Source organism: Astatotilapia calliptera, chromosome 1 (assembly GCF_964374335.1).
Source record: "Astatotilapia calliptera chromosome 1, fAstCal68.1, whole genome shotgun sequence".
NCBI classification, from domain to species: domain Eukaryota; kingdom Metazoa; phylum Chordata; class Actinopteri; order Cichliformes; family Cichlidae; genus Astatotilapia; species Astatotilapia calliptera.
Window position 1 is genome coordinate 9687895 of NC_137422.1, and position 27997 is coordinate 9715891.

The window sequence follows — 27997 nt, forward strand, 5'->3', positions numbered from 1 at the left end:
CTCACTGTGCATGTGCAGGGTGTTTGTTTAGCTTGCTTGGATTTCCATACCTTAGAGTAGGTGGATCCCGCTGAAGCAGCTACCTTTTCTCCAAAGAATCTTGATGCTGCTTCAGTTTTAAAGAAATTTACAAGGAAGCTGAGCAGGAAAGGCGATAAATGTATCAAGGAGAAGACTTCCACAGGTGAGCACTTTACATCTAAGGAAGAGGAGAGGTGAATAACAACACCCTCCTTTGTTTTACAGGAAATTTTCATAGGCATATAACTGGAAAGCAGGTTTGTGTACAAGTCACTACATATGGAGTCCACTCAAGGTCAGGAAAAGTTCTTTTTTGGTCACAGTGAGGTAAGCTGTCTGTAACTATTTGGCAAGAAAAATCTGCAAACTGTTTTTTTTTTTTAGTGCTGTGACAGAGTCCTAGGTATACTTTAAATGTAATGTTTGGTGCTTGGTTGTATTCCCACATCTGCTCTTAGGGCAATTGTTTGTTGTAGGTCAGCAGTGGATACTGACAAAGTGCCTAGCCAGTGAAAATCATCCATCCACAAAGACTTGAATTAAGCCACAAACAAATATCTATTTAAAAGACAAAATGAATCACTTACATCTCACATCTGAAGAGAGGAACAAATCATAATGCATTTTATGTAGCTGACAGTTTCTTAGAGGAATGCAAAACTGCTTGCTTTTGGCCAACTGTGCATTATTAAAGATTTGTTGCTCTGTGCGATTGACTCCCACCACATTCTTCAACTGGAGACAGGGCTGCAAGGGGATGACGTTCAGAAGGATATCCCAAAGGGCTACACTGCAAATCCCACTTCTATTTTTAGTTTAATTTTAAAAAAGTGTTTTTTTAAATTCTTCTGTCAGGGAGTGTAAGCTAATAAGGGTGACGAAGCAGTAGTGGGCCCTGGTCAAAAGTGCTGTAGAATAGTCTGGTTTAAAATATTTATCAACTTTTTTTTTAGTATATTACCATTGGAGGGAGGGAAATGTGGCTGCTGCTGTTACAGCTTTAACTAAACTGTTCTTCATTCAGGTTAAGTTTAAGAAGTAGTGGTTTAGGTTTAAATGTGCCCTTTTTCTTCTGCACTCAAGGCCACAAAGTGTGTTTAAACATGATGCCAGGGGTTGCTCAACAAGCATCCAAATGTGATGAGTTTGGAGTCAGACCCATCTCACTATTGCCAAGACCTGGTTTACTGCACCAACGCCTACGCAGAATATGCTGAAATATCTTGGGCACATCTCTGAGATGCCAGTGCCTTTAACAAAGTGGCAGTATTTGATTAAATATGAAAATACGCTGAAATACATAAAAATCCTCCAACTGGTGCAACAGAAGACTTGGACGCAGTCATGCAAATACCTTAAATTCTGCACACAGTGCCCGTTTATGTTGGGTCCTGGCAGACTGGAGCCTTCATATATGCAGCTTAAAATGTCCCCCTGTCCTGGGTTTGGTTTTATCCAGTTTCTTCTAGTTTTCTGGCATAGTTAAAAGACATGGAAGTCTGGCTGGCAGCTTTAAATTGTAAAGGTAGGTCTAAATGTGAGCATGAATGGCTGTCTGTCTCTATAAATCAGCCCTGTGACTGACTGCCAAACCTGTCCAGGGTGGCTTCAGTAGTTTCGATGGCTGTTATACATTAGTTTCTATTAGTTTTTAATATTCATTTGTTTTAGTATTATTAAAGGACTCTCTATTGGCTGGCAGCCCTTGTAAATGCCATGACATTTACAGGTAAAAGATCAAGCTGAAGATACAACTGTCAGGGATTTCCTGTCTGGGACTACATGTCCAAGCACATTCGAGCTGAAGCAGATTGCAAAACACTCTACATTATTAAAACCATTCAGAGTAGCGACTTCCTGTTTCTTAACGCTGTGTGTGAAATTTTCAAGAAAGATTTAAGTAGCCTTCACTGAGAATCACTGAGAACTTCATCATCTTTTTCCTATAGGTGACGCTCAGCTACTGTATATTTAAACCTAACTAAAGTTCCACAGATGCAAAAGGATCAGAGCTTCATCTCTCATTTCTTTGCTACGATATGGGGATGCTTCGGATGAGCATCTGCAGAAGTTACTGACTTACTAAAAAACAATAGCAAAGAAAAGCGAGCTGGTTATGAAACAATAATCTGTTTTTAATCATTTCATAAATGGGTAGAATTACCTTGTCTACTCTACAATTAAATCAATACCTCCTCTAAGTCTTTCGCCTAGTTAAAATCTTTTTGGTGGCTTAAAATTCCAACTCTTCCATTTGTCTATTCAGGACCCCAGGCATAAGGGAAACTGTTAACCTTTAAAAGTGCAATTACTCTCAGTAGGCACAGAGAGTACAGGAAGGCTGAAAAGCACCAAGAGGAACTTTGACATGTGCCATACTATAATTTACAGATGCAAACACTCATTTTAGATTTTTTTCCCCAGTTTTCTATAAGTGAGCTTCAGTTGTGCAGTTGGTAGCAGATGTTGAAATGATTTTAAAAGACCAGATGCGATACTGAAAATGTCATCACTGTCTATAAAACACGTCACACCGGTGCAGCGTGGGAAGAGGTGTAAGTCATTTTCATCAGCTCCTAAATTCATGATGCCTCCTTATTAAAAAAAAAGCACAAAACAAAACCTGACACATGGTATGCTTATGATTTTGGAGCTAATGAATGGGTTGTTTATTATCAGTGCCAGTTGCATCTAGTGCCAGACTACACACTTTCAGCATCTGAATGCAAAGTGACAAAAAAAAATAATATCAGTCTTCTTGTCCAACGCCTGGTAGAACAGGAAAGAAGCGCATGTGCATAATTTAGCTTTATTTTGCCTGAGTTTGTGCGATGAGGGAAAAGTGGACTTTGTGAAACGAGTCTGAGTAGAAACAGCATTTCCTCCTCTGCTTCTCATTCTGAAGTGGAGAGCATGATGGCAGAGCCAGTCAAGAGCCCCTTATCCGATCTGAAATGTTTTAATTGTACATCTCCTGCATAAGTAAGAGCAATTAACTCTCATAATCAGGAGCTGGAGTAAAGCCCTGGCTCGGATCCAACTGAAATCCTGCTCTTACGAGACACGTGTCATTAAAATCATCACTGAAATATGATCATCAGTCGTAGTGGTAAATCATGATTGCAATCCATACTTATGCAAAGCATGATGGGCTGCTGTTAGCCAGTGACAACACTCACTCTATATGACATTTAGCTTGTTGCAGTTTGGAGGCATATACATGTCTTTGTTAAAAAAAAAAACAAATAATAAATAAATCATCAAGTCCATCAGTCATGACTTACAATTGAGGATGTTACAGTAGTAAACTATCATGAACTGATTTAAGTTATTATTTTTATTTATTTATTTATTTACAACACATATTTTAAACAAGATGGATTTCTCAGATGTCATGTTTTGCGATATTAAGTGAACATTTTGCATAGACTATCTCTGGTTTGCTCTCTACACAGAATCTCTTGATAAAAGTATTTGCAGGATGTGAGCAGACGTGACTGATTGGCGGTGTCTATACACTAAAGTCTCGTGCTGCTGTTATATCTTTGAAGTGTCAAAGCTATTTTTCAGAACACCGTGGTGACTGTTTTGTGTGTGTTATTAGTTTGAAAATGCTCAGAATACAAATGAGTGGTCAAGGCAAAACCATACACAATAGTAAAGGAAAATTCAAAGGACAAATAAAAAACATAACTTACTTCATTACTTCTTCTTGGTGCATAAAAGAAATAAAGTGCTTTGATTTAGTATTCCTCTGACTCTCTGAATAGAACAGATTCTGCATATCTATCTCGGACATTGCAATGTGATTCAGTAAAAATGCCATCTGTCTCGATGAGACATTTAGTCTTTGTACAGGACTTTATTTTCTTCCAAGAAGAAAAAAGAAAAAAAATCCTACTGAAATTACTCATTTTCACTTAATGTGTGTTTTGTAGAAATAAGCACTACAGTAAAGTTGTATTCCTTTGACCTTGTAGCATTTACAAAGAAAAAAAGAGGCAATTATTCCTCCTTTCTTAATTTGCTTAAAATATGTCCCGTAAATATGAGAACATACTAGCAGGGGTCCTATTATAAGTTGTGTAGCAATGACTTTGGTTTTAGTTAAAAGCATACTTTATTCGCATCCACCCATCCTCATCAGAGTCGCAGGGAGGCAGGAGCCTATCCCAGTTACTATAGGGTGAGAGGTGGGGTACACCCTGGACAGGTCACCAAGCTGACGCAGGGCTAACCCAGAAAGATAGACAGCCATTCACACCTATGGGCATGTTTAGAATCCTCGATTAAGCTAATGCCACTAACTGCATGTCTTTGGACTGTGGGAGTTAATTACTCAGAGAGGACCACGCAAACATGGGGAGAACATGCAAGCTCTACACAAAAACACCCTGGCCAGGCGGTGGAGTTGACCTCAGGACCTTCTTGCTTTGAGGCAACAGTGCTAATCGCTGCAACCACCAGCCACCGTGCTGCCACCATGCTTTATCCATAATACCCATTCAACCAAACTTTAAGAGTGATTGGGGTGAAAAATAAATAAATACAGACTGTTTGCTGATGTAATTGTCTACTTTTTGATCAGATCTGCTACTGTTAGCCTGACTGAACAGTGAAATTGGGATCCATGACAAAGTATATACCCATGATCTCACACTTCATCACTTGATGATGAACCAACTTGGTGTTCTGCTCGGACCTTAAACTTCAATTCACCACCTAAGCCTGCATGTTCCATGCAGACTCCAGAAAAAAACATAAAAAGAGCATTCATGCATCTTGTGTTGCACATTTGCAACTGAATATAAATACTCCAAAGCTCATTGTGCCATTCGTTCTGTGGCCCATTAGCGACAACAACAATTACTGTTAAACCCTAACCCACAGTTCCTGGGCTTTGATTTATCCTCTTCAGTTATATGCACAATAGCTACCTGATTAACTAATGAACATTAAACCAATAAGGAAACCATTTGATAGTAATTCTCTTACAAGCTGTGCACACCATTCTATTGCTTTATTTTCATCAGATTAAAAGAAACAGCTGTTCTAAATTTTACGCACTTGATGTTATTGCTCATCAAACAATAAGTTGTTCAGTTAAACATTTATTCAATTATAAAATGGCCATTTGGTTTACTGAATTTGTCTTTAGATAGCTGAGGTCAGCACAAATATAGTTTGCACATCTGAATGCAAATAGTAGACACTTGGAATTGCTTGAATTTTAACGTGCATGTCATTAAATTGCAAAACCAAATATTACAATTAAAAATAAAATCAGACTTGTGGTTATTTGCGGTGAAATTCAGCGTCTGCACTGCAAACTGCAGTCAGGAGTGATTGCAAATGTAAGAATGGCTGGTATTTGTGTAGATTGGAAGGGGCAGTAGTAGTTGTGATAAGGGTGGGGCTTGGTGTTCTTAGCTTGCTCTTTTTTATAATTAGTGAGTGTTACTATTATTATTTTTCCTAAATCTGATAATATTACCATCTAGCTGTGGAATTCAAAGAAGATATCTTAATGATTTTATGAAATTTATTCTATGACAGCTTAAGACTTGCTCTCCAAGTGTGCCTGATCCATTTCGGTGTGTATGTGCACTGGATTAGGGCGGCTCAGGACAGATTAGTTAATTATAGACACCTGCAGTCTAAGCGTGGCTTGTGTTGTCAGGTGTTGCGGCATGAGGCGGGCTTGTTGCTGAGAGGAGAAAAAGGCGGGGCTAGGTCCGGAGTTGCACGAACAAATGCTTTGCCATGTGCTCTGACTCCATCTCTTCTCCTTGCTCATGCTCTGAGAGCAGCTCCGTAATTGGAATCCTCACTCTGTCTTATAACCAGCAACTCTGCAAACTGCGCGGAAAATAGGCCAACTTCTTAGAACAGCTATGTAGCCTTTGAATAAAAATCTCCTTTGATTCTCGCCAGTGTGACGACTATCAAAGTTGTTAAAATGCTCCTCTGATATCATGCACATCTCTGTAATCATCTTTTCCACCTAAAGTCAATCACTCCAACACTTTTGTTCTATCTTTCTTTTTAATTTGTTAAAATAAAGGCTGGAGTCCTGAACATGTTACATGAGTGCATGTAACATGTTCATGTCACCCTGTTAGACCAAAAGAACTTTCAGCAAGAGAACAATCAGACTGGGGCCAATCAATGTCGAAGCTGTGTTAAACACACGAGCTTCTGCAGATACCTCAAATAAACGCATAACCTGCTGCTGCTGTTGCTATGCTAAGTTTGCTTGATTCAAACACGGTAGAATTAGAGAAACATTCAGTGTTATGTTATTGGATTATAACAGACATATATAGGGTTTAATTTACTTTGATTTACTTTTTCCTTCAACAAAGTCATACAATCATCTCAGTCTTGTTGTTTTTAAGCTGTGACTCCGACAGACGCTCCCTGCATGCTAAAACTGCCTTTAAAATTGACGAGAGACACAAAATCTTACTCAAACACGAGTGTTAATTTGTGTCTGATTAAATATTCCAAAATGAAAATAACACGAAAGCTGCAATCAGTTTTTCCCTTATGCTCTAATAAACCAGCGTTATTCTGCTAAATGACTTCTCCTTCAAGCTTTTTTGCTGACTAATTTGGAAGTTTTTGTTTACTCTAAACTTCTTGCTTAATATTAATTGAGAATTTGACATAAACCCTTCAATTAATTGAACAAATGTACTAATGAAGCATGCGATTAACATTCAAGCGAAATCATGTTACAAATAAATCAGTTTGCAACAAGCCATAAGGCAGTACTAATAAGCGGGCCACATTTGATTAGCCATTATTAAATGCAGCACCTGATATAAATACATAGCAGCATGAGCCATATGAAGCTGAAAATTTCAAGGGGAAAAGACGGTAGCAGCACTGCTTATGTAAAACGGCCATGCTTATGATTTTACCTAATCTCCACCAAAATGTACATTTACATTTAAAAAACTGGTTAATAGAGCTTGTGAAGTATTCCTATTATGAAAGGTGTCAGCCATGAAAAGCAGGCTTTGAATGATGAAATCTACAGTACTGTCATTATGAGTAAAATGGGTTGTACAGAATGGTATTTGTGCAGCCCCTGAATTTGAAAGTATTAATTATATACTCTCGAATAGACTTTGCATATTTGCATTGCCCCAAGGACTTATACATGCAACCTTTCTGTCTCAAATACAAAGTAAACAAAAACAAAAAAAACCGCAAAAATAGAAGGGACAAAATAAAGATGGCGACGAGGATTTCCACTCTCTGGCTAATCTTAGCAAGGTGACTCCACCCCTCCTGTCTGGGAGGCTTCTGTCAGACCTCCAGGTTAGTCACCTTTATGCACCTTCCTGCAGCTGAATGAACGGGCATCTGTGATTGTGGATGTACATCAATTGCTAAAGAGGAAGTCATTTGCAGAATTTTAAGCACTGAAGGTGCTTTTGTGTAAAGGGAGAAAAACATACTTTTGGGGGGCTTTGATTGGAGGATTTACCAATGCATGAGCCATGATTTTGTTAATTTTTTCACTGAAGTCAGTAGTTGTGTAGTGCCTCTCTACAAGTACAATTCCAACTTCGAGCAGCATACAAACCAACTGGTAAGCACAATTCGCAGGATGTAGTGATGTGGTGGTAGTTCATGAGATGAGTAACGGCAGTGAACGGTGTGTCTTCAAAATACTTTTTCATATGTTTTTTAGCAATTTTTGTGAAACTTTCCAAAGGATCATGCAACTTTATGCACAGGCTTGATGCATTATACAGTAAGTGCATTTAAGAAACAAAAGCTATAAGGACAATCTTTTGTCTGTTGTACAGCTACAGTAGACCTGCTGTCCTTGGTGATGTTTTAGTAGATAACGTTGTTTTTCATTGTTGCTGTTCTATTCTTCAATTCGCTCTGAATCAACCTCACATTGAAGGGGTGTGTTTCTTTTAATGGTAAAAGCATAAAATTATTACCTAGCCTGCACTTTCCAGAAGACCTTTCACTTGTGAGGTCACTGTCCAACCCTGCTTACTCATTTTTCACATCCAATTATTTGTCCAGTGCTTTTGATTTTCTCCTTCTGCAGAAAAGAAGAAATTCGCTTTGAATACCAAACTATAAATTAAGTTAGCATTCACATGCATGCATAACAGTTTTAGGTAGGTAGTGGTGACACTTTGACTTTTCCTGGGAAGCCCTTGTCTGTTGCATAACTCAATCACTTGAATGCCTGAAGTGCTAAATTTATCCTCTTTAAAAGGCTTACATGTCATTAATGCCAGAGCACAGTGTATCAGACAGGCATGATTGACTTGGCAGTTGTTCTGTCCTTACCTTGCATGTTCCCTGCCCACTTACATGTCTTAGACAGAAGGGTTTTTTTAAATAATGAATCATCAAATATGCTATTGATTTAGCAGATATACATATATGACACATTACTGAAGCTTTGTCTTTCCTGTTACCCGTGAATTTTCATCTGCAGGATATTTAAAATACTTTAACTAATAGGTGAAAAGGGATTTTTCTAGAGTTTATTGTTTTAAAACATCATTCCAGTTGTTCGTGTCATCAAGGTCATGGTTGCCCAAATGACACAGGCACGCGCTGTTGCATAACTGTGTACGTCTGTGCTCTACAGGATTTAAAGGCTGTACAGCTGAGAGTTGATCTTTAAGTCAAAGAGGCTTTACTCCAGACCACAGCAAACCTGAGATACTTGTTGCTTCAGAGGCATCAAAAGGTAGTAAAATAAAGAAGTACATAGTCAGATGGATGAGCTCATTATCTGAAATTAACACAAAGCACCATGTCCAAGAAAATATCCTCAAAACTAAAAATGAATCAGTGAAGCAAATATATACATTTTGTATTTTTATACAATAGCTGCAGAAAACTCCAGCACTTAGCTAGCCACTTGCTCTTTTCTAGACTTGCTGACCACTCAAACACCTTTAAACCTCAAGTCAAAGTTACTCATATATTTAAACAGAGCATTGCTCTCTGTTTAAATTAAATATAGAGGTAGTATTTTACCCAGAATAGCATCACCATTTAACTCAGTATGTATGTCTTCCAACTGTGAAAGGAAACTAGAATATTCCCACACAGCCACAGGGAGCACATTCATACTCCACATAGAAAAGCTCCCGGAGACAAGAGACTGATCAGCAGAGGCGAACCAAGAAACATGTCAGAAGCATAGAAGCATCAATCCATCCAGCCATCTGTTCTCTTAACAGCTAGTATTTCAGCATACTCTCTATGGACAAAAATACTGGGTCACCCTTGGGCTTAGTCCTTGAATTCAGGTGTTTTGAGTCTTCTTGCTACCATGTGATGAAACCAACCCTCTTGCCATGTTGTCTGCCCTTACAAATTTTATAAAAGCATGAGTCATTTTAAAGAGCTCACTGAATTTGAGTGAGTTACCATAAGAGGATGCTACCATTGCAAACAGTCAGTTTGTGAAATTTCTTCCCTGCCAGATACTCTCTGTTAACTGTGAGTGGTCTTACTGCAAAGCAGGAGAACACACAGAGTGCGGAGTTACATAGTGGACAGTGAAGTCGCCACAGCTCTGGTGACTCATTGAATGCAGACTAATAAAACCTCCTGTGGTTTTAGCATCAGCACAAAAACCGTGCATCAGGTGCTTTCTGGTATGCGTTTCCATGACTGAGCAACTCCTGTGGGTGTAGTGTGTCGGTGACCCAGTGCTTTTGTCCAGAAGTGTAATATCAATTACAAGCACAATTTCTTCCTTATTTTGCCAGCTTTTCCTCGCAGATTTTGAACCTGCAACACACTGGGTTGTATTCATGTTACTTCTTCTAACTGCAACTTCCTTTGGCTGTTGAAACTTGAGTGTATACAGTAGATGGGCATGAGCCCCCTCTACGGTGTCAATCAGTTGCAATGAGGAGCAACTGGATATGGGGGGACAGTGAGATTCATAGAGCCCATCATCATCTGTGCTGACCGTTACTGCATTAGCAGTAGTTGCTAGTACAGTGACAACAGCATTATCTTTAAGTGGCTTTCAACTAACCTGCCCAAGGACATTTCGTGCCTTCTCATCTATTCACACACTACTGTTTTTATATATTTTCAGTATGTGAGATTGCATTAACACGTGCGGACATCGCACTTGAGTGTTCCTGCATTTCAGCTATAATTACAATTTATCTGAGTGCAATCTAAACATTGATTATGTGTTCTCTTAGCTACAAATCAATGCAGTTTTGTTTACTAAGCATTTGTTCTGCTTTACACTAAAAACAAAGTAGTGTGGCGGAGATGTCATGATGGGTCTCAATTATTATTATAACATCTTCCTTCTTTACCTGTTCCAGTGCCAACAAAATGCAGAAGCAAGTTGAGGTCAGGATGGATGAGAGCCATCTGGGACCAGGGGTAGACCCACCTGAGAATCCATGTGGAACCCTCTGTGATAAGATTATGAAGAACATGGTTCTCACTCTCACCATCCTTGGTAAGTTATTTATTTACATTCATTCCTCCACGATATGCTTTTATTCATGGTTACATTTACACTGTGCAGTTTTAGGCTGTCCAAGACCTTTAGCTTACAGATGTGAAAAAACACTGTAACTGTCCCTATTGGATACATGCTTCATGGGTGATTTTAAAACAGAGTGAGAGAAATTGTGTTCTAGATGAACGGCAGGTTTCCAAGTGCAGATGGAAAAGTGCAGGTGTTGTCAGCAGGAGGGCAACGATAGAAATCTGCAATGAGGATTGAGTTTCCAGCAGTTGTTATAGCCTGTGAAGTGACCCTATAAATAAATAAATAAATAAATAAATAAATAAATAAATAAATAAATAAAAGCAAATAAAGCCTCACATCCTGTAAGGTATGATGCCAGGTTAATAAAATGTTATCAGATCTTTTTTTTTCCAGTCTGTTTTATTGGGCTCTTCTATGACAGGGAACTTATTAAAATACATATAGGTAGTGTAATCATCATGATGGTATTTACACAAACTTAGATTCATCTGGATCATCATGCAAGGTATGTCGACATACCAATCCATCACTGTGTGTCAACTGCCAAACGCTGCCCAGAGAGTACAGAAGGAACTTCTTCCTTCCATTTTTCTTATGAGACCAATGTTTTGGTGCGTGATGGAAGAATATTAAAAAAAAAAAAGCTATAGGATATTTCGACTGTCATAGCCATCACTGTTCTCCTCATGCTGCAAAAGCTTTGTGTTGTGTAAATGGAACTATCGTAAACTGTACTGTGCACTTTTTGAGAACAATCTGTAAAGGAAATTTTAGGCAAAAAGAAAATATTGAAAAACAACTAAACAAACAAGAGACGCCGCAAGCACGGTGCCATGTTAACATCATTCACAGATATTTTCTGATTAGAAGTCCCCATTAAAGTACACAGAGTCTATTGACCTTCTTAGTACAAAATCCAACTAAACAAATCAATACCTTTCCTATTAAATAAATAAATACAATTCTATTCAATGGAACCTCCTGTTGTTGATCCCACATCTGATCAGCTGTTAGAGCAGATAAGAGGCAGGTGTTTCTCATCGTGTGCCCCGAGGTTACGCAGTCAGGGGAGAATGGCAACACCTGGCTCCGACCAGTGAAGCAGCTGCAGTTGACCTTTACTGCATTTCTAGAAGAAAATCACCTTTGGGGAAAAAGAGGGAAAAAAATCCCCTCCACTCAATGTAAAAAAAGCAGCCAATATTTTTTTCCCTTTTTAATTCTTGCTCTATCAGTGCTCTCACTGTGTGCTCCTGAGTGCCATTTAAATGCATAAATGTTCACAGCTTCTTTCTTGATGTTAAACTAGCAGGCAGCCATGACAGCCTAGGTTGTATTGCATTTAGACTGCCGTGCAAAACGCTAAAGTAGGAACTAACTTTGAAACGTAATTTCAGTGTATAAGAAGAATAGTTTACAAGCTTCAGTAACTTTTATGTCATCCTTTGGAGCTTTTTCCCTGCAAACTTTTTACAGATGTACGGTAATTGGAAAAATATTTAGACTGAAGTCAAGGTGATAACATTTTTGGTGTCATTACTTTATTAGCTGCTGTAAGGTGAAAAATAAGCAACCTTATTAAGTCTGATTTTTCACACTTTGTCACACTTTATCACCTTTCTACAAGTAATACTATGACACAGTGACTGTGGGAGGACAGGTGATGTTAAACAAATGACTGGCTCTGTGTTTGATTTTTTCTTTTTTATTTGTTGTCTCAGGTGTGTTTCTGGGTTCCATCTCCGGAATGCTTCTGCGGCACATATCACCTCTCCCTCCTGATGTTATAATGATCATTGCTTTTCCTGGAGAGATCCTAATGAGGATGCTGAAGATGCTTATTTTGCCTCTTGTTGTTTCCAGTCTGGTCACAGGTGGGTGAGGCACAGTAACTCGAACATACGATGTTCTGCTGAATTTGCTGACAACTGTCGTGAAATGAGGTCAACGGTGCTACTTGTTACCTTGGAGTTGAGTCGCAACAGCAGAGATGTGAGAGTGGGTGTATTTTTTTTCCTGGTAAACTGGGGAAAAAATGATCTTAAAATTGCTTTTTTTACATTTTGGCAAAAGAAAAAAAAGAAGAAGAAGAAGAAAAAGGGGGGGGGGGGAGCAGTGGGAGGAAAAAGAGCCACAGAACAGATTTTGTTGATTTCATACTGCACAAGTACACAGGTGTTACTGTTTTTCTACACTGGGATCTATTTTTAGTGAATGCATGAGCCACAGTCTGTTACTGTGCAAAGAAAAAAATAGAGCTGAAAGTCGCATTGGTGTGAAGCATAGAGACACAGTTACAGTAAGTTCCCTGTGAGCCAGGTGTTTTTTTAACAAGCTGAGCAGAATGACTGTAATATAGGATTGTGTTTGACCTTTTTATGCCTTATAGTTGTGTTATAGCTTTATATTTATTCATTTCAAAAATATCCGAGGTTACAACATGAGATATCAAATTACTTTTAAGAAAACTAAATATTGCTGACCAATATATTAGCAAATAATACTAGCAAACTGATACTGTATCAGTCTCTAGTTAAAAGATTCAGTTCTGTGGCACAATGTCTTTTTTTGTACACCCCATCATTATTTACAGCAGTTATGTTTCCCTAAGTTTTAGTTTTAGTTGCAAAATGTGTTCTCTCAGACTGATACGGTGCTTTTATTATGGCCACAGCTGCTTTAAACTAGCAATACCAATAAATCAAATGAGTTTTTATGTTTCTATAATGGTTAATCCGTCAGTGTGTGCATGCTCTTAAATCCAAATTATATTTTTAATTATAAAATCTAATAATTTGTTTGTTGATGTTAGTGTTTTAGTAAACATACAGAAAATAGTAAAGCACATGATTATTATCATTATTTTTTTTATATCAAGATGCATTTATTTACTTCCATTCCTAAAAAGCAAACTTTAGTTTTATTGGTTGAATGTTATGCTTGATAATGTCAGACTTCTCAGAGAAGTTTGGCTCAAATTCGGGTAGAAAAACACAAATTCAGTTTGTTGTTTGCCTAACAAATAGCAATATAATTATTACGTTTTAAATGTGTTTTTTTACAGATGTCTGAAATATTTGTGATTTCTTAGTTTTATGATACTTGGTTTAATAAATTTGTTAAGCACTGTAAGTTTGCTCATACTTAAATGGCAGTTTTACAGTAAGAACATTAACCCTTTATTCCTACACACCTCCTGATTTTGCCACCGCAGTCGCATCCATCAGTAAAAGGTTACTTAGTCCTCACCTTTATCTTATGATGAAAACATGTCATGCTAGATGGCACTCTTTACTGCACTCATTTAAACATCAATCATTGGCAAGTTCAGAGTTTGAGACTGTCACAGCACAGCTGAGCTGTTCTAATGGCATTCTGTGACCTAACTCCTTGCTGGACTTCATACTTAATATTTCTAAATCACTTGATTTATTTCCCATCTGTATGTTATCCTAATGTATCTGAAAGTGGACTTTAGAGCTCACATGCCACATGCTGCTCTTATTGGAAGGACTTTAGCAATTTGGTTACAGTAGCCGATTAATTTAAACAGATTAATTTAATGACATCTTAGTGCCTATTTTGATTCATTATTGTCATTCTGAGTAAATATTATTATATCCTGTAAAACATACTTTGCCAACAGGACTAGCTGGTTTGGATGCCAAATCCAGTGGGCGACTAGGCACCAGGGCCATGGTGTACTATATGTCGACAACGGTGATTGCGGCTGTCCTAGGAGTGGTCCTGGTGCTGGCCATCCATCCCGGGAACCCCAAGCTTAGGGCCAATCTTGGACAGGGAAAGAAGAACGACGATGTGTCCAGTGTGGATGCTTTATTTGATCTCATCCGAAATCTTTTCCCAGAGAACTTAGTGCAGGCCTGTTTCCAGCAGGTAGGAGTTTCACAGATGGTCTTCGTCCACCGCAAAAATGTGATTCACATGTCAGTTCCTCCAACTGATTCTTGTTTTCTTTGCTTGCTGTCCAGATCCAGACAGTAACCACCAAAGTACCAGTACCCACTAACAGGACCAGAGCACCTCCGCAGTTCACAGTCAAAAGGTCACTTCAGTTCAAGAGTGGGATGAATGTCCTGGGTAGGTTTGAAAGCACGCCCAGTGCATAAATGGAATCACTTAGCAGGGTTACTGATGTAAAACAAAAGTTCTGTTTAAAAAAAAAGTTCCATCATCAAAGGGAAACATTCAGATAACACAAAGGCATCGATTGGCATCTGTGTCTGCAAACACAGATTTTTGAGCTCCTCACCAGGGGCGCCTAATGTAGGGTGTCTCCCTCTCCATTGTGCTCATGTTTATTAACATTATTACCAACTTAGGAAAGACTTATAACTTTACATTGGCTGAATTTTCTTTACACACTTTAATTTGTATTTAGTTTGCATTTCATTTCATTAATGCTATAACTAAATGCTCTAGTTGGTATTTTGAACATTCCCAACACCTAGGACAGCCTTTCATTCTGTACAGTACTTAAAATGAATGATTGGTTGCCTGTCACTTTAGATTTAGTCTACAATACATACAAATGTACTTTATATATTCTAAAATTAGGTATTGTACATAGCAGAATGTTGCTTTGCTGTCTAGTAATATGTCTGAATAATTCTTCCTCCGAGCAAGTAAAATGATTAACTTTCTATTAATTTATACTAAATTATCATATTCCGTGTCTTACAGGTTTAATTGGATTCTTTGTTGCTTTTGGAGTTATTATGGGGAAAATGGGCGAAAAGGCCAAGCTAATGTTGGAGTTTTTCAACGTACTCAATGAGATTGTTATGAAGCTCGTTGGTGCAATTATGTGGTAAGTTCAGTTCATCACAAGCACTGTTCCACACAAGGTTAAAACAGCTGCAGGCCCCAATTTTTAAAAGGTAGAAAAAAGCTATCAGAACTTAAAAGTACATGCCCCCCACCTGCAGTTCACCCCACTCCATTTTAAGCCCCCAACACTAAAACGCCACTCCCTGAAGGGATATTCCTAATGCATTTCAACAGGTTGCGTTGGTTTCCATAATAAGTATTTTTGCTCTTTAATACTTTCATTATCTGGATTGAAAAGCCCAGTGATTGGCCTAAAGCTTCTATTGTGGGGAACATTAAAGCTTGAAAAGAGACTCTCGAGTAAATACAGGAGCCTTGTATCATGCTTTTTATTTGTTCTTGTTTCTAATGTCTCTGTAAAGCACTTTGAATCACCTTGTTGTTGAATTGTGCTATACAAATAAACTTGCCTTGCCTTGCCTTGCCTTGCCTTGCCTTGTACACTATCAAACCACTTGAATAACAACATGCTGCTAAATCAAAGCAAAACTGTGTTGCCTATTCCTAACAATTTATTCTCTTTTATATATATATATATATATATATATATATATATATATACATATATGTGTGTACAGCATGAAGCAACTTGTTGTAGGATCTAAGCTGAATGCTATATAGTCAAAGGAGCTTGCAAAGAAAAGCGTCTGGACTTCTTTAAGTTGCTTGAAGACGTTTCACCTCTCATCCGAGAAGCTTCTTCAGTTCTAAGGTCAAATGGTGGAGAGTCCCAGATATCTCACCAGACTCTCCACCATTTGACCTTAGAACTGAAGAAGCTTCTCGGATGAGAGGTGAAACGTCTTCAAGCAACTTAAAGAAGTCCAGACGCTTTTCTTTGCAAGCTCATTTGACTACAATGACCTGGATGACTGAGAACCTTCACAGACATGAATGCTATATACTATATTTTCCTGTGCCTGACATATTTGTAACCAAAATACACACTCTGTCTTCAGGTATTCCCCTGTTGGTATTGCTTGCCTCATCTGTGGAAAAATCATCTCTATTGCTGACTTGGAGGTGGTTGCAAGACAACTGGGAATGTACATGGTTACTGTGATAGTGGGCCTTATCATACATGGAGGAATTTTTCTTCCACTGATATATTTTATAATAGTAAAAGAAGACCCCTACAAGTTCTTCATGGGAATATTCCAGGCTTGGGTCACGGCACTGGGAACAGCGTCCAGGTATGGGGAATTTTGCATCTGTTTGTGTTGAACATTGTAGAATTCAGACTCCTTGACCCTCAGAGGACCACAGTATCCCTGTCTAGAAATCAGGCTTTGTTTTTCAATGTGATATATGCTTTTATAAATACTTTTGTAAATACTCCATCACAGATGCTAAATAATCAGGGCAACCGTTTTTTTGGAGTGATAACTATGGAATTAGCTTGCTAGCAACACTTTCTCACTTTGCCTCCACATGGAATATCTCCATGTTTTATTAATGGCACCAGATACACGCTTCCCTCTACAGAGGTGAGCTCAGCTTTTTCCCAGTTCCTTCCAGCTCACCATTCCACAACCTTAGAAGAAAGAAGCCAAGCAAGTTTGGAGTCACAGCTGTGGTTATTTCTATGATATTCTGTCTTAAATTCAAACAAGTTAAAGTTTTTGATTGTTTTCAAAAGTAAAACGCCTGAAAGACCTTATATGAATCAAATTACCATAGTTTGGAGTAAATTATTTTCATTTTGAATGGAAGAATGGTGCAATTAAATTTAAAAATCAATGGAATATAAAGAGTGATTCAGGCAAATTAATTCTCAACAGACAGTCTATTATTTGTTGCAGAGTTCTTTATTCCTACACGTTTATAGTGTCAAATTGGGTGCACAATTTCCAAGCTGAATCTCATTCTCATGTCATATTAACAAGCTTCGTCTTGTTTTATTTGCCACAGTGCTGGTACCTTGCCTGTTACGTTCAGATGCTTAGAGGAAAACCTGGGCATTGACAAGAGAGTGACACGCTTTGTCCTCCCGGTGGGAGCTACAATCAATATGGATGGCACAGCACTTTATGAGGCTGTTGCTGCCATCTTCATCGCTCAGATGAATGGCATCAGCCTCGACTGGGGCCAGATTGTTACCGTAAGGTAAGCCTACAGTCCTCCTATCCATAGGACACAAGGAGTCCCTCTGTTCTTTGATTAGTATAAAAGCATTGTCAGTCATGCTGTAGCCTACACAGTCACCATTTCTCAACCCAAACTGGGGAGACAGGGGAGAACGTCCACACTCTTGTAAAAGCTTGTCCTATGGACATGGTGTCCAAATTACTAAAACACATTATTTCTTTTATTGCATTATCCCTCTTCACTTTACAGGAAAAGTCATTGTGTAGAATAAGGTTGTGGTTTAAATTTACTTAGACAGTGTACACTCTTACAGTTCCCAGTTTCAATACTTAGTTATCAAAATACTTTTGTCATCATAAAACCTTTTGTAGAGATAGTATAGGGTGTTAGCTGTGTACAGATAGTAAGGATGTGTGTGTATTAAAACCTTACACTTGAAAATTTCTCCTATTTAGCATGACAGCTACCTTGGCCAGTGTTGGAGCAGCTAGTATCCCGAGTGCTGGACTTGTGACCATGCTTCTGATCCTAACAGCAGTAGGGCTGCCCACTCAGGACATCAGCCTCCTGGTTGCTGTCGACTGGCTTCTGTGAGCGCCACATCAACACTGCTATCATGACAAAAGCATGCAGACATATTCTAACACCATTCAATGTTCTTACTTTTTAAATTTTATGTAAGCAGTTTTAGATGTTACAATAATAAGGACAAATCCTTCCCGCTATATATTATCACGTGTAGTCAAATAAGTAATCTTTTTTTTTTGTAAATTTCCCGAGCATATGTGCTAAAGTAATCATTTTATTTGTATGTACACATTTTTGCTAATATTAAAAGAGTAGAGTGCCTGTTTTACTGGCCTCTAACATGTGTAATCACTGTTATAACTGTGGTTGTTATGGTTTTAAGTTATTTAATGAAAAACCATTTAATTGAGTCACACAGTGAAATATTTGTATTGTTTCAGAAAACACATAACCACAGTAAATGTCTAAAGTTCTAGCACCTACACATTTGCTCCATGAAAAAGTATTTTCCCCTTTCCTTAGATCTTTTTTGTTTGTTTGTTTGTTTGTTTGTTTGTTTGTTTGTTTGTTTGTTTGTTTGTTTGTTTGTTTGTTTGTTTGTTTGTTTGTTTGTTTGTTTGTTTGTTTGTTTGTTTGTTTGTTTTGGGGGGATTTGTCACACTTCAGCATTTCAAATCTTTAACAAATTTAAACAAAGATAACTGGAGTAAAAGTTTAGTTTTAAAATGATCTTTCATTTATTAAGAAGAAAAAAGCTATCCAAATCTACCTACCTACCTACCTAAACCTAATAACTGGCTTTGCCACCCTTGACAGCAAGAGTCTTTCACATTGCCTTGGAGGAATTTTGGCCCTCTCTTCCCTGTAGAATTATTTTAATTCAGCTATAGTGGATGGTTTTTGAGCATAAACCGCCTGTTTAAGATCATTTCAAAGCATCTAAATGCATCTAAAGAGTCCAGACTTTGACTAGGCCACTCCAGAGCCTTCATTTTGCATTCAGAGGTTGTTTTCTTTCTTTTTTTTTAGCTATTCAGAGGTGCTGCTCAAGGTAGCTTGAGCTTCAGGGCATCAACTGATGGACCATACGTTCTCCTCCTGTTTTTTCTGGTAGAGAGCAGAATTCATGGTTCAGTTATGACATGTTGTCCAGGTCCTGAAGCAACAAAGCTGCCCCAGGCCATCAAACTACCACCTCCACCACCATGTTTAACTGTTGGTATGATGCTCTCATTATGAAATGCTGTGTTAGTTTTATATCAGATGCAATGGGATTCAAAGCTTCCAAAGACTTTCATCTCATCAGTCCACAGAATATTTTCTCTTAAGTCTCCATCAAGATGATTTTTATGTTGTCTTTGGTCAGCAGGCGTTTTTCGCCTTGGAACTCTCCCATGTATGGCATTTTTGCCTTTTTTTCACTGTTGCAACTTGAACTATGTCCTTAACTGAGGCATATGAAGACTGTAGTCCTTTAGCTGTTGCTCTGGGTTCTTTTATGACCTCCTGAGAGAGTGGTTGATGCACTCTTGGGGTAATTATGGTCAGCCCGCCACTCCTGGGAAGCTTCAGCACTGTTCCAAGTCTTCTCCATTTGTGGATAATGACTCTGACTGTGGTTTACTGAAGTCCCAAAGCCTTAGAGATGGCTTTGGAACTCTTGATAGGTGTCAGTGACTTTGTTTCTAAGTTGCTTCTTTATATCATGGCTTTTATTTATGAGCTTTCTTGATTTATCAGGAGTGGCAGGAATGAGGCCTCGGTTTGACTAGTGAAACTGAACCCTGCTTTACCAAAAATGTGGTTAATCACATTTAATTCATGATTTAGCAAGGGGAACTGTTATGGAACTCATAGAGGCCAAATTAGGTTTAGGTTTAGCTTTTTTCCCTTGATAAAATGAATCATCATTTAAAACTCCCTAAAAACAAAATAAAGTGATTTTATGTAAGGAATGGAGTATTTTAAGAATCTTGGAGTATTGTTCACAAGTGGTGGGAGAGAGGAGCAGAAATTTGACAAACTAATTGGTGCTGCTGTAACAGTCCATTGTTGTGAAGCGAGAGCTGAGCATAAAAGCAAAACTATAGATTTATCATTTGCTCTACGTCCCAACTTTCACCTGTGGTCACAAGCTCTGGATTGTCACAAACACTGAGATCACAAATACAAGTAAGGAAATGAGCTTTCTATGAAGGCTGGCTGGTTCAGTCATTCAGGAGGGGCTCGGAGTAGAGCTGCTACTCCTCGAGAATGAGCCAGCTGAGGTGATTTGAGCTGACAAGGATACCTCCTGGGCATCTCCTGGGTGAGGACCGAGGGAGGCACCAGGGTAGACCCAGGCCTGTATATGCCTCGGTGTTCCCCCAGAACTGAAGGAGGTAGCTGGGGAGAGGGAGATATGAGTGTCACTGCTTAGATTGCTGTCCCCACAACCTGGCCCCAAATAAGCAGTAGACAATTGATGGATGCATGCATGGATGGTGTTTTTATTCATCTAGTGCTTTTTTCTTTTTGTTTTTTTTAACATGTAGGGATCGTTTCCGTACCTCTGTTAATGTGGTTGGGGACTCCTATGGAGCAGGCATCGTGTACCACCTTTCCAAAGACGAGCTTGACTCCTTTGACGCCCAGCAGGTCCGGATGGACGACTTTGAGATGGCAAAGACACAATCATTCTTTGAAAATAACACCAACCAGAATATGTACGCTCACCACAACTCAGTGTTGATAGACGACTGCAAGGTACATTTCACGTTAACGGACATAGAGACCTGTATGTAGCGCATCCTTCCCAGCTGTGTGTTTGTCTTTCTTTTTGTGTCTGTTACTCTTTTCTCTGTGGCTTCCTATGTTGGCATATTGGTGTCTGTGTGAATAGTAAAAGTCATTCTTGACTGAAAAATGTCATCTTTAAAGTGGTGAAAAGCTAAATAAATATTTTTTTTATATTTATTTATTCACCTGTTGATCATATGAAAAAGCAGTTTTTGTGATACCAGGTTTATCAAAATTTGTTCACTTCTACATCAAACATTGTTCTTATTGTTTATAAAAACTGAATCAGTTTATTTTAAAGGCTCAACACTAATCTAATTCATTGTCTCGTACATGTGGCATATTTTTCTGTTTTATTTCATTTGCTTACTTAATTGGACATGTATTTATGGTAGCCCTGACCAAATTATTAGTTCTTACATTTTTAACCATATTTTCAAAGTGATTTTAGCCAGTGGTACACATAAAGACTGCTGTTTTTTCCATATCATCATCAATCATCCAAAGTGATGCATTCATTTAAGAAATGCCTGTTTCATGCCTCCTGTCTATACTGTAGCTAGATTTCTAAACAAACAACAGAAAAAAAAATTTATTCACGTTCATTGCCTGTATAGTGATGAATATCATTATTGTAATTTGGTTGGGGAGAGAATCCATTAAATACATGGCCAACTCTGGAAAAATGACTTAATGTACTTGTCTATCACTGCATGACAACGTGTTTTTGTCTGTCGGGGACTAACTAAACTCAGCCCCAAGGTCAATGGCCAACATGTAATGAAGCAATGGTTTCTCTGCTCCCAACCACTGACAGTCTGTCAGTAACAGTGCCTTGGTCACAACAGTTAGTTGTTCTTGATAATTGCTTACAGGTCACCATGGGCAAAAATGGCAACACTGCAGAATTCTCTCTTGTTGAGGAAGACCCATGGAAATGCGGGTAAAGCAGATTCAGATGCCGCTGCACCTTACATGAGTATTACTTTTACCTTCTGCCGACACAACTGCAAAAATACAAGCGACGACAAAAAGCAATCATATTAAGAAGAAGACAGAAAAGAAAAGAAAAGAAAAGAAAAGAAAAGAAAGCATTAAGGGGAGGTTAACAGGAGTCGGACAGATTTTGAAAATACCTTTATCCATCTGGGTAACTGAATGGATCAAATCTTCACCCTAGATCAGATCTTGTGTTTGTATAACTTCTGCACAAACTGTAATAAACTTCCATGCACTTGTAGAGACAACATTCAGTTGACAACACTCAGGGCCTTACTTGGTGCTGCTGCAAGCTACCTGTCCTGTCAACGCAAACAAATTCTTCTACTCTGTGCAACATGTCATGTTTCTTTTGTACCAAACCATTTTCTTTGTAGCTTAAAGGAGGGTGTGTGACTGATGGCCTTGCTGCTTAACTTATATACGAGGAGCATGTGATATAAAAGGCATCAGAATCTGACAGATTTTATTGCTGAATTGTTGATACCATCAGCGGTTTCACAATTTGTAAGCTTATGGCAAAGAAAAGAAAAGAAACCAAAGCAAAGAGTGTCTTGTTGTTGAATTGCAGAGAAAGGTCATGGCAGTTAAACCTTGAATCACCTTTGACTGTTCAGCTCATGGGATTATTCCCTGATGTCACACACAAGGTCAGAGCTGATAAGTGAAGATTAGGATTTAAAAGCAGAGAGCGTGGCCTCTAAATGTAGCAACACAAAGTACAGAATGTGTTGCTGAGAGTAAAGCTCAAATAGATTACATAAAGGGTGTCCTCCCAGTTATTTATCCATATGTTTGTTTCTTTGTTTTTTGTATGTATGTCCTTAATGTATGGATAACTGAGTTTCTGTTAATAATCAAAAGTCTGCTGTGTCCTAGAAATCATGTGTGTACGAGTGTGTTTCTGACAGAGAGTGGGGGAGATTAACGAAAAGAAAAGGAACAAAAAACTGGAGGTTTAATGAGAAGAAGTGGGGATGTCTCTCAAACTCTCAACAGACCAGTGCATTGTCCAGTGTTTTATTTCAAACCGTTTATTTCTTTACTATATGACAACCTTGCCTTGATGATGTCACCTGCAGAGTGCAGTTAGTATGATCATGATCACTGAAGCATTTCTGGATGAAAGCTAGTATGGATTGTCGCGCTAGAATAGAAAAGAGTAACAGAAGTTTTGTGAGTGAGGATGGCTGGGCCTTCTTCACAAGGTTTTGTAGCATCTACAAAACAGATTTAGATAGAAATAACAAGCTTGTAATTACACCTACAGTTAATTAGCTATGGTCACGTCTGTTTAGCAAGTGCACACTAAATTCTGCCTCCAGCACTCGCATAAATCTGACGCTGTAACAACAAGGTCATTGGATGTTGGCTCAGTATGTACATGTTTGTGAGTTTCACTCTGGTGTTCAAAACTAGATGAAACTGGATTATTCATTTCTTTTTCATATAAGCAGAAGCTTATATAAATATATATATATAAATAAAAGTGCCTGCTTGCACTTTGTGTATATACTCTCTTTAGGTAAAAAGTGTACAAATCAAATGTATAGACTTGATATTTTTGTCATCATAATGGTTTTTGCTATTTAAAAAATTTATATAATGACCATAATGATATACAACTTTGCAGTTATGCTAGAACAATGCTAATTTATTTATTTAACGGGCCATTAGTTATCTCAATAGGTTGTGACCTTAGGGTTATTCATTAACAAAGAATCCATTACATGTGTTTGTTTTTAAGAAAGATTGCAAATTGTTTTCTGGGAAAAAAGTCCACTATTTGTCAGTGTGGGTACAAATTGTTACTGACCCACTGCATATTTGGTTGCTTAAGGGTTCTGAGCAAGCTTATGGGGGTTTTTCAGTATGTGAGAATATGGGTATCTCTAAAGGGAAAGACTGCAGTAAGCCAGTCATTTGTCACTGATTTTCTTTATGCTTCTCCATTTCTTTAATTTATTATTGGTCATTGTTTTAGTTGATGATATGTTATTAGTCAACTGGCCTACCATAGCAAGTGTTTTCTATAAAGATGTAAGACTTGTACCATCTTTAGATGATTAAACTCCTATTTTGTATCTTTGTTTGGGATTCTGTACACATGTCTGTCTGAGAATGCATTAAATATTTTCTTGTGTCTGACATTCATCATCATGCTAAGCTCTGACTGGCTAAATGGAAGTAAGAGTGAAGGGATTTGTGCTTCACCATCACATCACAAGAGCAAAAATATTCGTCTGAAAAATGGACCGAAAGTGTATAAATGTTTCAATGCATGTGTGTAAAGATTATTGTAAGCAAATAAATGTTTATTGATGAGCTACCATTGTGATTATTCCTCATAGGAGGCAGGATGCAGTACAGCATATGAATGTTCAGTAAGTGCATGTTACCACTGCTGAAGTGCTGTGCAGGCTCTCAAGAGGAACTAGACTCAGTGACCTGAGTACCATTCAGTACTCCAAGATTCCACAAAAAAAACAACAGAGCAGCTTAATATAAGTTACAGTCCACAACACAGTCTTCAATAAGATTATTACAGAAAATAGCTTTGTAACAAATGACACTTTTAACAAAAAAAAAAAAAAAAGGCCAGCTGGAAAAAAGGAAACCACGTGAATTACAAAGAAAAACTGGGAAAAAAACACTGTAGAGAGTTTAGCTCCATTTGAAATAAATGACATTACCACACTTTACCTGACCAACACATAATTTAAAAATTTAAAAAGAAAGAAAAAAAACGTAATAATGCAATAAATAGACTAATCAAAATTTACTGCAGCTATAAAGGTGTCATCAAAGTTTTTCAAAGTCAGTGGGGGAAAAAAGAAAAGACATATTGTTGTCATTCAGACAGGAATCAGAGGTGTGAGAGTCCACAAATCCCCTTTTGCTCCGCAGTTTGGACAATTTTGTTCCTCTTTTAAATTATTGTGCTTGAAACACAGTCTCACGGTTCTGTTTTTCAGAGGGTTTGTTTCTGGATCTCAGTATGAGGGACCATTTTCTGGAACATCTTCCAGGGGAATGACAGTGTACTCCCCTGAATGTCCATTCTCCTTGGGTTTCTCATTAGGCAGGAAAGTCTCCATCTCTCGCTCCCTCTTCTGGTTCGAGAGGTTATTTGAAGCCACTGTCAGATTTGCCTGGTTTGGTCCATTCCACCTGCAACATAAAAAACATTAATTAAAATTCTGTGCTTTGAGAAGATCTACTCAGATATGTTGTTCGTTTCTCTGACATATGAGTCTTACTTGTGTCTGGTTGCGATGGCAACACAGAGTATTACAAGTGCTGCAACACCAACGATAAAGCCAAGGATGATGATCCAATCTGGTCATATGGGAGAGGTGTGTTATAAAGGTGGAATGAGTGTTATTCATGTATTAATTGTGCAGAAGTGTGGTTTTTGTCTGACTCACCAGGTGTAACGTGTCCTTTGTGTGTCGTTTCAGTGTTTGTCGTCTGCGTCTGTGTCTGTGGTGCTAATTGCACATAAAAATAGAATTGTAAACCCCTCCATATACACCACAACAATTTAACATACAGGTACTTATTGTTAATTACAAAATATTTACCTTTATTAATGTTCTCCCGATGCTGAAAATTTCGATTTTGTTTTGATAGTATTGATGATACAGTGCTAGTTTCTACACTCGAGCCAGATGTCATAGTGGTGCTTTTAGAAACCAGTTCAGACCCTGAACCAGAATCCGGGTTTGTTGTGACGTCACTGGTAGAGACAGTAGGATCAGTAGTTTGCGAGAAGACGTTGTTGTTTGAAGTGTTGATTGACTGGTCTTCACTTGTCACTGATGTTGTGGTGGTATGGCTAAAGAGGGAAGGTGAGGTATATCCTGAACCTCTCCCCTTTAACATGTAATGCTCTGTGAAGTCCGACGTCGGAGCATGCGTTGCTGTTGTGGTATCAAGTGCGATGGGTATTGTTGATTCGACAGCACTCCCCTCAAACATGTAACTGTCTGTGGAGTTAGAAGTCGGTGCATTTGTGGCATTCGTTGTTGTGGTATCGAGTGTGAAGGCGATCGGTGATTCGTCACTGTTCTCTCCTAAACCACTGCCATCATTCACGGCACTCTCTATGAATCCAGAGGTCTGAGCATTTGAAATACTCAGCGTTGTGGTTTCATGAGGTGAGATGGACGTTGTTAAGATGTCACTGATCTTTCCAGCAGCACTTCCTTCGGTCATATCTTCAGAGTTGTAAACCGGTGTCTGTGATGCTTGAACTGTGGCACTTATTTTGGGTGTTTCAGTTGTAAGCGTAGGCGATGGACCAACAATGAACCCCTCCGTCATGGCATCCTCAAGAAAGCCTGCATCAGGGTTGGCAGGGTTCTGGGTCACAGCTAGGACAAAGAAAAAGGAAAAAATCCATGTATCATCTTAAGTGTTTACCTACTGGCTCTGAAATGAGTAGGGAGGAAAGTTACCAAGCTTTGTTAAACACAAAAGGACCACACAGAGCTTATGTTGCTTCAGCCCAAAGTCTTGTGTTAGCTTGTTATGTGACCCGCTTTGATAAGGTGTGGTGAGAGACAGTAATAATTAACCTAGGTGACTATTCGTGTATTAGTGTGTTAACAAAAGAGAGACAGCTCCATCAAAGCATCAGTTTTAATACCAAGCCAAATAAACCAGGCCAACATAACTGCTTTCTGTCTTTCAAAAAGTATTAAGCCATTGTTAGGATTTTGTGTCACAAAGGAAGGAAGTCACAAATCTTCTGGTAAACCATTATAATCGCTGGTGAATAGAAAACATTTAAATTTTTATTTAATTGCTTCTTTTCTCAAATATTTCTATTTTAAGATACTTTATAAGTTAATTCATTCTTATATTTACCTGACATCTACAACTACTTGGTATTTTTCAAGTAGACCTTACATTATCAGTATCTTGGAGCATGAATTGAGTTGTTAGCAGTTCTACTACCAAAGGTCCCCCTTAACCTTGTAGCCCATATTTAAAATGCTTTATGTTGTTAAATGCCACTTATACACTGATGGAATAGTGTAAGTAAACCAATGAAACGATGTATAGTTTAGATTTATACAGAAAGAAAGGAAGGATGAATGAAAGAAAGCGGCTCAGCTCAAATCACACATCTCCACTCTACATTTCTGCCCAGTCACATTCAGCTCTGGTGTTCCCTATGAGATTACATGTGTAACAGCTCTTCGCTGATCTTTGGTTTCAAGACAAATTCATTAATGCACCTCCTGGAACAGAACATTTCACAAAGACTTCTGTGTTTAATTGAGCTCTGCCAATGAGACCTGTGCACTAACAATGAAATGTGACTCGTTAAGGAAGTGCCATACTTCAAATATAAAGAGATTTAGGTAGTAGCAGGAGAGTGCTGACTCACGGGGTAAAGAGAAAGGCTCGACAGGAAGTGGTGAACTTTCAGTTGATATAAAGGAATTACTTTGTCTGAGACAGAACACCCTTTGCTCCTAAATCTTGCGATGGAATCTTTTTTATACAGCATCATTCATCATCAATTAATAAATAGCTTTGTTGTGGTTGTTTTTACAGTTTAACTATCAAAGACAAATCCACATTGAAATAAAAAAGCTGAAAATTCTGCTAAAAACAATTTACTACAATACTTATTAAAAAAAATACCACTTACTATTAACAGGTGTTGAATGAACAGCAGCAAGGAGTCCCAGAAGAACTCCCAAAAGAAGATTCCTCATCTTCATAATAGAGAAAGGTGCTAAAATCAAGGATTGGAAGTAACTAAGAGTCAGCTGGAACTATATTGCACAGTGAACTGATACTTTGAGCCAGATAAATCATGCCTTTGCCTTTTTATACAGCAGCAGGTCATAACAGCACAAAAGCTAGCGTCACAGAAACACACAAGAGCTCAGACACACCTTTTGACTCGCCTTCTTCCTTATCCACTTTCTCACGGTTTTTTTCTCCCTCAGGCACAGCACTCATGTCAAAATTACATCAATGTAAAGTTCCTGCTCAGGATTTTCCTTGCCTAGTGAAAGTTCTAACAAATGCGTTGCATGATGGGATTTGGTTATCATTTATTGCAGGGCTTATCACATGAAGGCAAAACAAGAACATTTTTTAGTGTGTAGTAGTCCATGTGTTTCTGTTATGTTTCTGTGGTGTTTAACAGGGGCCAGAAAAAGTTGAAAGAAAGTGCTGCACAAA

The 27997-nt window shown here is 38.3% G+C and overlaps 2 protein-coding genes across 3 annotated transcripts; one reads left to right on the forward strand and one right to left on the reverse strand.

Annotated features, from left to right (window-relative positions):
* On the forward strand, positions 1–24115 carry LOC113017402 (excitatory amino acid transporter 2). 2 transcript variants are annotated; one of them, XM_026160577.2, is made up of 11 exons: positions 1–184; positions 10371–10510; positions 12268–12420; positions 14193–14443; positions 14539–14647; positions 15251–15377; positions 16357–16590; positions 17309–17503; positions 17941–18075; positions 20548–20758; positions 21667–24115. In XM_026160577.2, the coding sequence occupies exons 1-11, from the start codon at positions 159–161 to the stop codon at positions 21736–21738; spliced, it is 1653 nt and encodes a 550-aa protein (XP_026016362.2). In that variant the 5' UTR covers positions 1–158; the 3' UTR covers positions 21739–24115. The 2 variants fall into 2 exon arrangements, with proteins under 2 accessions (XP_026016362.2, XP_026016424.2); XM_026160639.2 differs by lacking the exon at positions 1–184 and adding an exon at positions 7360–7624.
* cd44a (CD44 molecule (IN blood group) a) lies at positions 24085–27710 on the reverse strand. The gene is made up of 5 exons (XM_026160723.2): positions 27456–27710; positions 25375–26166; positions 25219–25281; positions 25051–25129; positions 24085–24961 (listed from the first exon to the last, which is right to left on the reverse strand). Exons 1-5 carry the CDS (start codon positions 27526–27528, stop codon positions 24784–24786), a joined length of 1185 nt encoding a protein of 394 aa, XP_026016508.1. The 5' UTR covers positions 27529–27710; the 3' UTR covers positions 24085–24783.
* Between the last annotated feature and the right edge of the window lie 287 nt (positions 27711–27997).

What these genes read in the sequence shown, in the direction of transcription:
- LOC113017402 (XM_026160577.2), top strand. Translation starts at nt 159, where the DNA reads ATGTATCAAGGAGAAGACTTCCACAG. An exon ending in CAAGGAGAAGACTTCCACAG is followed by an intron (nt 185 to 10,370) that starts GTGAGCACTTTA and finishes TACCTGTTCCAG; the next exon opens with TGCCAACAAAATGCAGAAGC. An exon ending in TCTCACTCTCACCATCCTTG is followed by an intron (nt 10,511 to 12,267) that starts GTAAGTTATTTA and finishes TTGTTGTCTCAG; the next exon opens with GTGTGTTTCTGGGTTCCATC.
- cd44a (XM_026160723.2), bottom strand. Translation starts at nt 27,528, where the DNA reads ATGAAGATGAGGAATCTTCTTTTGGGAGTTCTTCTGGGACTCCTTGCT. An exon ending in TCATTCAACACCTGTTAATA is followed by an intron (nt 26,167 to 27,455) that starts GTAAGTGGTATT and finishes TCTTTGTCCTAG; the next exon opens with CTGTGACCCAGAACCCTGCC. An exon ending in TCGGGAGAACATTAATAAAG is followed by an intron (nt 25,282 to 25,374) that starts GTAAATATTTTG and finishes ATGTGCAATTAG; the next exon opens with CACCACAGACACAGACGCAG.